This window comes from Chenopodium album, chromosome 14, assembly GCF_948465745.1.
Source record: "Chenopodium album chromosome 14, dcCheAlbu1.1, whole genome shotgun sequence".
NCBI lineage: Eukaryota > Viridiplantae > Streptophyta > Magnoliopsida > Caryophyllales > Amaranthaceae > Chenopodium > Chenopodium album.
The window spans coordinates 6,281,318-6,294,877 of record NC_137847.1 but is presented as its reverse complement, the minus strand read 5'-3'; the positions used below and the strand labels follow the sequence as shown (position 1 = coordinate 6,294,877).

Genomic DNA, 13,560 nt, shown 5'->3' with positions numbered 1-13,560 from the left:
ATAGAGGGTTCAAAATTAATTACAGAGCTAATTATTCAACATAGTCACGTGATTGAAATACCTAGCTGGAGGCCACTTTCGATCAATGGGATTGTGAGATTAATATTAATCTCACAGCTTGCACTTAACTGAACCAACGGGTCACACCCAAGCACAAAATCAACCGGAGAGACTGATTAAGCTGGAGGGCCTAAATACGTTGATAAATATATTTTAGACACAAACATCAAATTTCGAGCTTGGAGAGTCAAAATCGAGTGTTAAACGTTAAGTCAATCTGAGGAATGGACTGAACAAAGAAAAATGTCAAGTGTCACAATGAGCTAGGCACAAGGCCTTGCTGCACCATACACACGATGGTAAAGCCTAGTCGCACCAAAAATAAGGACAGCCGAGCCTTACCTTAAGAATTGGCCTAGAAGCATCCCAGTAGCCCACGCAATGGCTCAATACGTTGTTGGACATGCAAGTGGGTTTGGCTAGGCAAAAACACATGTTAGCATTGCTGGTTGGCCGCTAGCGCATGCTAGCACTGCTAGTGTGCTGCTTCCTAGGCCTCACTATGTTGTTGCCTAGTCCTCGCTAGCAAAGGATAGCAGCACCGGTGCTAACGCATGCCACCTAAGGCCGGTGCGGGCAGCTGCCTTGCTACCCACTTAGCTTGCTCTCCAAGCACAAGGTGGTCCTCCGTCTACTCCTTCTTGTTTGTCACGTTCGCTTGCCTATTTGTTTTGGATATAAAATTTGGTTTAAAATTAAATTAAATACCTAAGGTTTTGGATATTGATAGGGTTTCACACAAGAATTAGATTCTTGGATTTCCATTTAAGAGTGAGAACGAACCAAGAGTATAAATTCTGAAGTTCTGTCGTGACAGAAGTTCTAAGCTAACGTCTATGACCAAGGTTGAATGTGTAGGTAGACCTCGTTAGAGGAGTCGTGTTTGGCGTTCTTAGGCTCGATTTGAGTTAGAAGCACGCTACAAAGGTATAATTCTAACCACTTACGTGTTTATGTGTTAATCGTATGGATTATTACATGGGTCCAAGGAACGGGTTTTGGTTTCCGCAAATTGATTAGATCGGTGTAAAACCTTACATCTCTTGCAACGTTAGTGGATGAAGTTGTTCTGATAAATATAATTGAGTGTAATAGAAAGTGCCTTTGAGTAGCCTCTAATTAATTGGCTAAGCTAGTACTTTTAGGCTAAGAAATATGTCAATAATGGTGTATGATGCATTATTGTTCTACTTAAAAGAAATAAAGATATCTACCTTATTTAGAGGATTTGAGATGTGAATCATAAAACATATTTACCTTATTTAGAAGGTTTGAGAATCATACAACCTTATCTAATTGATAGGTTAGTCCCCTTAGGCTAAGAAATGTTCCAATAATGGTGTATGATGCATGCATTATTGTCCCACTTAAATGAAATAAAGATATTTACCTTATTTAAAGGATTTGAGATGTGAATAATAAAACTTATTTACCTTATTTAGATAGTTTGAGAATCATACTATCTTATCCAAAGGATTTAAGAATTATAAGATAATTTAAATTCATCATCCCCTAATTGAAATAAACATATAAAGTTACACTATAAAAACATAGCTCTTATACCCTATGATAACCAAAAAAAAAACCCACCCTACCTACCTTACTATACATCACCATTTTCCAAACATCTCAACCCCACCCTTACCTACCTATACACCATGGAATTTTCGATACCTAGAGATAAGGTAGTGGTGATATTAGGCCCCACTGCATCTGGAAAATCCCGACTTTCTGTCGAAATTGCCTCCAAATTCCCTTCCGAAATCATCAATTCTGACAAAATTCAAGTCTACAAAGGCCTTGACATTACCTCTAATAAAATATCATTAGAGGAGCAACTCGGTGTTCCTCACCATTTATTAGGAAACATCGATTCATCGAGTCATGACGAGATAAACGCTGCTCAATATCGTTCATGGGCTTCGTTGTTGATCTCTGAAATTAATAATCGTGGAAACCTTCCTATTGTTGTAGGTGGGTCAAACTCATTTGTCTATTCCCTTGTTGCAAAACAATTCAACCCAAACATGGACGTATTTTCCGAATCCTCCCAAGGATGTTTTGAGTTAAGGTACGATTGTTGCTTCCTTTGGGTCTATGTTTCACCACATATATTAAACAAATATATAGATAAGCGAGTCAATGACATGCTTGAAAAAGGGATGTTTAATGAGTTGGCCGAGTTTCACTTATCAGAGAAAATGAGTAAGCATCAACCATACAAAGGGTTGGCAAAGGCAATTGGTGTTCAAGAATTTGAAGAGTACTTTAAAAGGTATGCTAGTGAAAAAAATAGCTTAAAGGGTGACAAAGTTCAAAGGCAGATGTATGAGGAAGCTGTGAAAGCCATAAAAGAAAATACATGTGAATTAGCAAGGAAACAGGCAAAAAAGATAAACTTTTTGAAAACAAAAGGTTGGAACATCACTATTTTAGACGGCACTTATTCTCTTCAGGCATTGATGGATGGATCCAAGAGTTGGTTTGACATATGGGAGATTCAAGTTTTGGAACCAAGTGTGAAAATTGTCAAGAGCTTCCTAAAAGCCTAAGTCTTAAATTGATTTTAGTTATAAGAATATGATTTGAAAAAGTGAATAAAATCATGTAAGAAGTGCACAACTTTGGTATAAAACTTAAGTTGGCTAAAAGGAAATAATTGAGAATTCGATATTAGTATGTGATAATTTAAAAAAAAAAAAACAATAATTGAAAGTATATTCGGATGTTAACACAATATTTAGGCTCGCAAGTTTTGAGCCACCACATTATAAATTATTATTGTTCGTATAAAATGAAGCAATTTATTCTACCACTTTTCTTCCACTTAATACTATTCTTTGTCGACACCTATATTTGGCTCTATAACCTGAATAAAAAGTGTTGAGGTTAGACTTTCACTTCCAAACAAGATTGACGCCTAAACTTTACATAGAGTTTAGAAAAGCAATCCAAAGTGTTAAATATTCATCGTAAGCCTAAAATTTTAACCAAACCTTGAACGGACATGTGTATAAACTACCTTGTTAATTTAGTTCAAAACTCTAAAATAGCCAAAGCACTTAATTTAAATTGAGCTTTTTGCTATTAGCAACCACGAATGACTTTATAAGTCACACGAGACATCAATATGCAACTATGTGTAAACACCTAAACATGTCTCCTCAATTCAAACCCGATGATGAACAATCCCATGCATATTGCCTTTTGGATCTAGTTGCTTGTCGAATAGATGAATTGGTTGAGATTTTATTATTAGCCTAACTCAATATTTTTTTAATCATTAGTCTTTTTCTTTTTATTTTAATCCTATAACCTTTTAATTAGCCTTCTCTTGTTCTATTCCAGCACAATTATTTTATTTTTGGCCCAATTTTTTTTTAAGATCATTTGGAATATTTTTAAACTCTGATCCGAACTTAAATCAGCTTTTTTTAGAATCCCAAAAGATATATTTTCATCAAAGACTGGATTGAAAAATGCAAATGGTAAGTACTCAAGAAGAGAGATTGAATTGAGTACAAGAGAAGTTCATAAATTTATAACATTTTCATGAGTTATAAGGGAATAAATAGAGATTGAAACAACGTGAATAAAAACAAGGGAAATTCTCTTTGATGAACTCCAACTTTTTAATTTTCTAAGTAAACCTAAATTTTTTATATTAAGTGAACTATAAAATTAATGATAAATTTTAACTAGATATTTAACCATAGTTATTTAGTTTTTTTTTTTACATTTATTTTAGAAATATATTTTTATAAAACCCACAAAAAAAAAAAAAAAAAAAAAAAAAAAAAAAAAAACCAAACCCCTCACCTAGCCACCAGCACCATTGCCGGCGGTAAATCCCCAGTCGATGACGCCCTGCACTTCCGCTCTTTCCCATTTCCCATTTCTCCCACCGCTGCCCACCCCAAACCTCCTCTCTTTTCCATTTCCCCCACCGCCGTCTGCCAGGCCCTAACCGCACCCCAAACCACCACGAAAACCAGCGGCCTTCCCCGACGAACCCCCTCCTCTACGGGCCGACCGCGGAAACCCTAAAACCCACCCAAAACCACCAGAAAACCGAAACCCATTTCCTGGGTTTGGTTTCAAAACCCTAAACGAGCTTGTGTATTTTCTGGTGTTTGGGGTGGATTTAAGGGTTTTTGGGTCGGCGAACTAGGGGGGGGTTGACGAGGAAGTACGCCGGTTTTCGGGGTGGTTTGGGGTGGGGTTGAGGTCGGTAGTGGGGCGGTGAGGGAAATAGAGGGTGGTAAATATATACACCTGATTGTGTCTCCCCCAAAATCAAACCCAGTTATGAGTACCTTTCGCGTCATTGATTATCGAGTAAGATGAAATTTTGAATAGTCTCGTGACTTCCTCTTTTTCTTTAATGTTTTAATAAAAAATAGTTCATATCGTATTTTCAAAAATCATTCATTTCGTATCCTATTTTTGGAAAAAAAAAAGTCTAATCTAGTTTAGTTTGGTCCATAATATGGGTCCAATAACTGTGTAGTTGGATATGGCTTGAAAAGTGATTTCCAACGATATATTATAAGTCCAATTCTAAGTTATAACAAAGAAGTTATGGCCAAAATACTAAAGTGAGTCTAAATCAAGCTTTATATGCGGACCTAATAATCATGTGAAGGGTCCATTAATGTTATTTATATTTCTAAAACCATTAGGATTTATCCTAAATTCTTATTATTATTATTATTATTATTATTATTATTATTATTATTATTATTATTATTATTATTATTATTATTATTATTATTATATATAAAGGTTCTACGTAATTTGTAAATTAATGAATAAACTTTACATAATTTGTTAATTAATGAATAAGTTTTACGTAATTTGTTTAAAAATGTTGCATTAAATTCTAATTATTCGATTTTTTGAAAAGATAATGATTAAGAATTTTACATCAAATAAAACAAGTGTTTTAAAAGAATTTAAATGATTTAATAAAGATAAGTACGGAATTCGGCTAACCCGGTTTAATTGGAAGTCGGATTACGTACGCAATCTTATAGTGCAGAGTTTATCGCGCCGGCCATCGCGTCGCGAGAAATCTTGTTTTACTCCGAGTCGGATTTTGACTCGTTTTCTGATCTTTTTCGGTCGTTTTCTCTATAAATAGAGGCGATTTTCCCTATTTTTAACAACCCACAATCATCATCAATCTTCTCTTTCTCTCTCTAAGATAAAGCTTATTCTTTTTCTCTCTTTAAGTCTTTCCAAGCCTTCTACACCTTTTCATAAACATACATCATACGTCATTTGCGAGACTTGAATACATCTAACCAAGCTCGAAGTTGCCTAAGACCTCGACGTGAAAGGTTGATAGTTCTAGGGGTTTGGTCCCAAATCTATATTCGGATTTTTCACCAAATACCACTGAGTTTTAACAAAATTCACCAAATACCACCAACTTTTTTCTATTTCACCAAATACCACTCAGTTTATACAAATTATCACAAAATGCCAAATTTGTTAACAGACGTTAGCCTGCCGTTTGTGTTATTTTACTAATTCACCATATACCACTCAGTCCCACTCCATCCTTTGTTCTTGCAGTTTGAGTAAAGATGCTGGCAGCAAATTCTCCTTGTTGCTCTTGGAAAAACCTCAAACACAGCTGAGTCAACACCCTTCAAAAAGAACACATAAAGTAGTAAGTATAGGTTTAGAACATGTACATAAAAAAAGAACTAAGTATTGTGTAATTGCTTACCCTCATTCTGTCACTAATGAATGTCCAGTCATCTTTTTCACATCCATATTGCTGAAACAAAATTCTGAGGTTCCTGAAGAAATAGGTCCAACTATCTATGCTTTCTGTATCAACCAGACCATATGCAATGACAAATATCTCATTATTGCCATCAATTTCTACTGCAGTCAACATTATGCCTTTATAATACCCACTAAGATGCGCACCATCAATGCCTATTATGGGTCTACAACCACCCAAAAAACCCTTCACCTGAGCTGCAAATGAAATAAAACAGGCCTTGAATTTTGATCCTTCATTACCATTGTCAGTCCAAGTAATCAGTGCATATGAACCAGGATTAGTTGCTTTAATCATCTCAGCATACTTGGGTAAAAGTGTATATGAATCAGCAAAACCCCCATGAATTTGCACCCTAGCTAAGGCCTTGACTTTTTAGAACAACCTGAGCTTCACATTAATCCTGTATCTTTCCATGCACACTCTTTGCAAAGAATCCACTGGGATGTCAGGATTTGCCTCCAAGTCCTGCAACAAGTGTCTACATAGCCATGCTGATGACACCATGGGATTTTCTTCAAGCCTCCCACAGGTTCTATGCTCCCCTTCTAGCTTCTTGATAGCCCAACTGACTTGATCAGTCAGAACTGTGGCATGAATCCTCCAGTTACAAGTATTAATCAAACAACTTGTTGTGTATCTTTGATTGTCAGCCCAGTCAACTGAGACAGCAAAGCCCTCTTGTATGCAATAGTCCCTAAACACCTCAAGGAAATCTGTTTTGCTCTCAAAAATCAACCATGGCTCAAGCTGAATTGACCCAAATGGTAAATGAGACCATATTTTCCCATTCTTGTACATTTTGTCTAACACATGGCTAGCATCAAGATAATCCTCAAAGGTTTTGGCAGAAATATCATCACCAAGGTCTTCCTCTTCCACTATAAAATCATCCTCACTGTTCAATTGCATATCCAGTTCATCTTCTATGTCTGATGCAACATAATCCTTGATAGGCGTGTCGCGTACCTAACAAAAATAACCTAACAAGACCACTACTATGTAGACGGGCAAGTAAGGGTCGGATCCCAAGAGACTATGGTTCAACTAATTAAATAGACTCAAATAAATACTAAGCGAGTAACCAATCAATATCGATAGATCCAAACTAGAACAATATTAACCAATAAGCAATAAATGACAATAATATGAAATTAATCAATAACTAAAAACATCTAAGATTAAGTATCCCCACTAATATGAATCAATGCAATAGAACAATCCCTTTCCCTCAATTAAATCAATAAACATTCCACAGGACAGATGCTCCCTAAAACAATACTAAGAGTTTCTTTCGATCAACTAATAGCTTCCCTGACATGCAATCATACCTATTTTCATGGAATCATACATATTAAAGACATTGAGAACGACATCCTATAAGTCCTAGCAAGAACAATTAGCTATTTTCATGCATAAAAGCTCCAACTTTTAATTAGGGTTCTAAAATCAATTAAGAATCAACTTTCGTTGTAAACCTAATCACATTCAATAATACTATTTCTAGTTAATCATTGATAATAAAACCAACCCTAACAAAGAGGAATTATAAATTAATTAAATTGGGAATTGGGAATCAAATAACACATCAATCCATATTAGGGTTCAACCTAACCCTAGATTATGAAACTACTCACACATGATAATAGAAATAACAAGACAAATAATTAAAGAAAACATAATAACAATAGAAAATTAAAGAGATTAAAGATGAAAGAGAAATACTTGAAATTGAATTAAGATGAATGCTTCAATGGAGTTCTATGTGTTCTCTCCAAAACAACGTAGAATGGAAAAAGTTATAATGAAAATTAGATGTTTTAAAATAGGGTTAAAACCCCTATTTATACTTTCCTAAAAATAAACATAAAATAATAATAAAGAAAATAAATCTCCTGCGCACACGTACACGGCCGTGTGTTGATGGGTACACGATCGTGTAGCTGACCTGTACTTGATCTTCAGATTTCATCATATACGTACACGGTCGTGTAGCTGAGAGGTACATGAGCGTGTAGGCGGACTTCATACGGAGATTGAATCACACGACCGTGTAGCTCGTGGTACACGACCGTGTAGCAAACATTCATACTTGGAACTATCGCATGACCGTGTAGTTAAGGGTACACGGCCATGTAGCATGTAACCGTGGATGGAAGAATCACATGACCATGTAGTCTATGGTACACGGCCATGTAGCAATATCATCATCTAGCACTCCAACTTCTTATGACTTGTAAATCTCTTTATGAAGCTCACCGATCTATCTCAAAATGTCATAGCATCCTCATCATCACTCCAAATGCTCCATTTCATCCTGAAATCACAATATAACAACCAAACAACCAGAATAGAAGAAATCGAGTCCAACTTGGATAAAACATACAAAAACACGAACTATAAGTTGAAATTCTATAGTAAACGCATTCCAAATTACCCAAGAATAACGGTATAATATCGACTTATCAAACTCCCCCAAGCTAGACCAATGCTTGTCCTCAAGCATTGAAACATGAAACACAAGAAGAGTAAGATAGCCCCTCAAGCAAGAATATATGTGCCAATGAATTAAAACCAAGTAAAAAACAAGAAATGTAAGTCATTGATTATAAAACCACCATAAACTTCAAGCACTCGAAATTGACAACCAATATTTCCACACATCTCCCCTAACCAACTCAGTCATATATGAATAGCATCTCACTTTAGTTGTGCAAAATAAAACAAACAAGCCACTCATGTGTTTACAAGGGTTAGAATAAGAAATCACTCATCCTAATCGCAATTATGCACGTCGACTTCATGCAATTGTCCTCTTTAGATTTGCTAATAGATTTTCTCCACTTGTAAAGCGATGATGCAAGTATGGAAGTCATGAGATCCTAAATAAAGGTAGGCTTGGTTATATGGGGTTGGACGATGTCATTTGGGAATGTGGTGCTCAAAAATAACAAAAATCCTAATCCCACTACATAGTCAAATGTCGGGTTCAAACCAACCTTATATCCTCCGCACAACATACAAGCATGCCCTTATTCTCACTTTCCTTCACAAGACAACATAGATTTCCATGACAAATATAGTCTTTCTTTCTTCTTCATGGATTTCAATCTCGAATTCTCATGAAAACTCCACATTTTTTTTCCTCTTTTTCTCATTATTTTTTCTTTTTTTTCAACTTATTTTTTTCCTTGAAACTTAGAGCATACACAAACTTATTTTTCTGAATTTTTTCATTTTTGCTCTTGTTTTTAACTAACTTCTTTTTTTCTTTCTCTTTATTTTCCAAACATAACTCAACAGGGCATAAATTAATACATTGATTCTCCATCAAATAAACCTACAAAAAGGCTCTCAGGCGTAAAATGTAAGGCGACAAAGAAGGGAAATCGTGGCTCAAATTGGTTCATCCTAAGAGTTAATGTAAAATAAAAAGAAAATAGAATAAGCATCAAACACCTAAGAAGTTTTGGCTCTAATTATCTAAGAGGAACTTCAATCACTCTTCCACATTGCATCATAAGTCTCAAATAATCGTAAAGCAAATCCAAGAATCAAATTACAGGAAGGAAAATCTAACACACATGAAAAGAATGACTGAAATAAGATGTACCAGTCAACAATGGCTCAAAAGTCTCACATAGGTACTCAAGCTATCCATATTGGTCGAGCGGGGAGACCATTCTAGCCACAAACAAGTTCAATCCCAAGCCAATCAGTGAATGGGTTTTCAAAAACAAGTTTTTCAATTTTTAAAATTACACATATATTACATATCATCATTGAGGCATAGTCGTATATATACAACCCAAAGCAAAAAGTAATCTCTCCCCCAAGCTAAACTTCACATTGTCCTCAATGTGAACATATATCGAATAAGAACAAGCAAGAGAAAGCGAAAACTAGGCCCTACTAGCAGAGGAGGGATTATACCTAAGGGCGGAGCTGGGACCGCCCTAAAAAAACGTCGCATCATATCCCCAAGACACTAAAGAAAAACAAAAACAAAAACAAGAAATAGAAAATAAAGGGAAAAAAAACAAAAAAGGGAATGGGTTGCCTCCCATTTAGCGCTTGTTTAAGGTCATAAGCTCGACCTCCTTTTTTAGCTCAACCTGGATCACCACACGGAGAAGATACTCCGTGACATTGCTCATTAATATATCCACCTCCAAACAACTCCTTCAAATTAGAGTTGATGTGCTTTGTATCCGACCTTGTTTTGATGTAGTTAAATCCATCATGTGGTGGAATATAGTCATTTTTGCTCACAAGATTTCTATTAGAAACACACTTATCAACCCAAGGGTTAGTAGCATCAATTCTCAAACAAGTACCACCATCAAAAGTAAAATTATGGTCATTGAAAAGCTTAAACACAACTTGTTTATCTTGAGCTCTAATGGTCACTTGTCCTTTAGGTACATCTATTAAAGCTTGACTTGTAGCAAGAAAAGGGCGACCAAAGATAAGTGGGATCTTATGGTCTTCTTTCATATCCACTACAATAAAGTCAACAGGAAAGACAAGTTCACCAATTCCAACTAATACATCTTCAACTACACCCTTAGCGAGTCTAACAGTTCTATCAGCCATCTGAAGAGATACGGGGGAAGGTTTAAGGTTTTTCAAGCCTAATTTGTCATACACTGAAGAAGGCATTAAGTTAACACTAGCACCTAGATCACACAAGACCCTATCAAAATATGTTTCGTTTATCATGCAAGGGATAGTAAAACTACCGGGATCATGCAATTTAGGTGGTAGGCTATCATGTAAAAGATTAGAACATTGTTCCTTTACTACCAAATTTTCTAATCCTTTATCATTGTGATTATGATCTAAAATTCCTTTCACAAAATTTGCAAATAGAGGCATTTGAATTACAAGATCGGAAAAAGGAATGGTAGCATATACCTTTTTAAGAGTCTCAGAATACTTCCCAAAATGCTTATCGAGCACGGCTTTTGATAACCTTTGCGGGAAAGGCATCGGCTCCTCATATGCTTGTGGAGCGACATATTTGGGACCTTCTTTCTCATTCTTCTCTGTTCTTGACTCCACATTGCACGCTTTCTCTTCTAGTCCTCCTATAGTTGATTCAACACTCTTCACGAATATTGCATTGCATTGTTTCGTCTGGACTTTTGCTTGATCTTGAAGAGTTGTTAGATGACTCACTTGTTGTGAAAGTTGAGAAAGATGAGTCTCTATCCTCTTATTTTGAGCGGTGAGCAATTGGATTGAGTTTTGAAAATATTCATTTTGCTTTGCTTGTAGCTCAAATTGCCTTGATATAAGCTCTTGTTGTTGAATTTGGGAGGTAGTAAAATCCTTCATAATTGATTCAAGATCAAATGTTGAGGTCTGGGGTGGTGGTGGTTGTGTGGATTGATGATTGAAAGGTGCCCTTGCTTGAAAAGCAGATGGTGGTGGAGGATTTGCTATAGCTTGAGTGTTCTTGTATGAGAACCCTTGATGATTTCTCCACCCTTCATCAAATGGCCTTGTGGAGGTCGTGGTATAAAAAGCGTTAGCTTGCTCAATCGTCATTCCATCATAATTAGGTTGACACTCCCGCGCAGTATGGCCTTGCAATCCACACATTTGACAAGTTTCCATCGAGGGTCGAGGGGACTCAGCTTGGAGTTGATTGACTTTATGAGTTAGTGCCTGCACAGAACTAGTCAACATGGTTAGAGCATCAACATCATGTTTATTACCTATGTTGATAGCATTTCGTCCCCTTGGATGGTAATTATCATTAGCCGCCATCTTCTCAATCAAATCCTTCGCATCAGTTGGGTTCTTCGTCATGATAGAACCTCCGGACGCAGCGTCAATGTAGATGCGAAACTCATGGGTCAAACCATTATAGAACGTTTGGATCAACATCCACTCTGGAATACCATGGTGAGGGCATTGTCTTTGCAATCGCTTAAAACTTCTCCATGCGTCATATAGGGATTCGTCATTGGATTGATGGAAAGTAGATAGCTCGTTCCTTAATTTTGCTGTTTTCTCTTGCCCCAAGAATTTGACAAGAAAGGCCTTGGCAAGCTTGTCCCACGTATCAAAAGAACCAATACCTTCATCTCGTAACCACTCCCTGGCTCTATCCCGTAGTGAAAAAGGGAAAAGGCGTAGTCTAATAGCATCATCAGTGACACCATTGAGCTTCATGGTGTCACACTTCTCCAAGAAACTATCAATGTGACTCACTGGGCAATCATTAGGTGAGCCCGCAAAAGAATCATTGGAGATGAACTGTATGAATTGGGGCTTCAACTCAAAACTCTGAGCGGTGACAGGTGGTCTAACAATACTCGAGAGGAATCCGGTTGTTGTATCCGGAATACCATACTCCAAAAGAGATTTTGTTCCTGGATCAACCATGTCTCTTGTATTTTGATTTTTCCTCCTTTTACCTCTTCGTCTTCTTGCAGTAGCTTCGATCTCAGAATCAAAAGGTGTTAAATCATCTGAACCTGAACTTCGAGTTTGCATGCAACAAAGAAACTAAAACGGAAGATCAAATAAACAAGGAACAATAGCCGAAGCAAGAAAATAAATGCTTAGTAAAAACGAATCACGAATAACTAGAATGAAACCGTTAGTCCCCGGCAACGGCGCCAAAATTTGATAGGCGTGTCGCGTACCTAACAAAAATAACCTAACAAGACCACTACTATGTAGACGGGCAAGTAAGGGTCGGATCCCAAGAGACTATGGTTCAACTAATTAAATAGACTCAAATAAATACTAAGCGAGTAACCAATCAATATCGATAGATCCAAACTAGAACAATATTAACCAATAAGCAATAAATGACAATAATATGAAATTAATCAATAACTAAAAACATCTAAGATTAAGTATCCCCACTAATATGAATCAATGCAATAGAACAATCCCTTTCCCTCAATTAAATCAATAAACATTCCACAGGACAGATGCTCCCTAAAACAATACTAAGAGTTTCTTTCGATCAACTAATAGCTTCCCTGACATGCAATCATACCTATTTTCATGGAATCATACATATTAAAGACATTGAGAACGACATCCTATAAGTCCTAGCAAGAACAATTAGCTATTTTCATGCATAAAAGCTCCAACTTTTAATTAGGGTTCTAAAATCAATTAAGAATCAACTTTCGTTGTAAACCTAATCACATTCAATAATACTATTTCTAGTTAATCATTGATAATAAAACCAACCCTAACAAAGAGGAATTATAAATTAATTAAATTGGGAATTGGGAATCAAATAACACATCAATCCATATTAGGGTTCAACCTAACCCTAGATTATGAAACTACTCACACATGATAATAGAAATAACAAGACAAATAATTAAAGAAAACATAATAACAATAGAAAATTAAAGAGATTAAAGATGAAAGAGAAATACTTGAAATTGAATTAAGATGAATGCTTCAATGGAGTTCTATGTGTTCTCTCCAAAACAACGTAGAATGGAAAAAGTTATAATGAAAATTAGATGTTTTAAAATAGGGTTAAAACCCCTATTTATACTTTCCTAAAAATAAACATAAAATAATAATAAAGAAAATAAATCTCCTGCGCACACGTACACGGCCGTGTGTTGATGGGTACACGATCGTGTAGCTGACCTGTACTTGATCTTCAGATTTCATCATATACGTACACGGTCGTGTAGCTGAGAGGTACATGAGCG

The 13,560-nt window shown here is 36.1% G+C and overlaps 1 protein-coding gene, 1 non-coding gene and 1 pseudogene across 2 annotated transcripts; 2 read left to right on the top strand and 1 right to left on the bottom strand.

Moving 5' to 3' along the window:
* Positions 1-1,718: 1,718 nt before the first annotated feature.
* On the top strand, positions 1,719-2,612 carry LOC145577663 (adenylate isopentenyltransferase 1, chloroplastic pseudogene; annotated as a pseudogene).
* A 3,620-nt stretch (positions 2,613-6,232) lies between these two features.
* LOC145577661 (uncharacterized) lies at positions 6,233-12,364 on the bottom strand. Its single transcript, XM_081635139.1, has 2 exons — positions 10,241-12,364; positions 6,233-6,826 (listed from the first exon to the last, which is right to left on the bottom strand). Exons 1-2 carry the CDS (start codon positions 12,362-12,364, stop codon positions 6,233-6,235), a joined length of 2,718 nt encoding a protein of 905 aa, XP_081491265.1.
* LOC145580325 (small nucleolar RNA R71) lies at positions 11,763-11,869 on the top strand. The gene has a single exon (XR_014099391.1). It is a non-coding gene; the product is annotated as a small nucleolar RNA R71 (small nucleolar RNA).
* Positions 12,365-13,560: the final 1,196 nt, after the last annotated feature.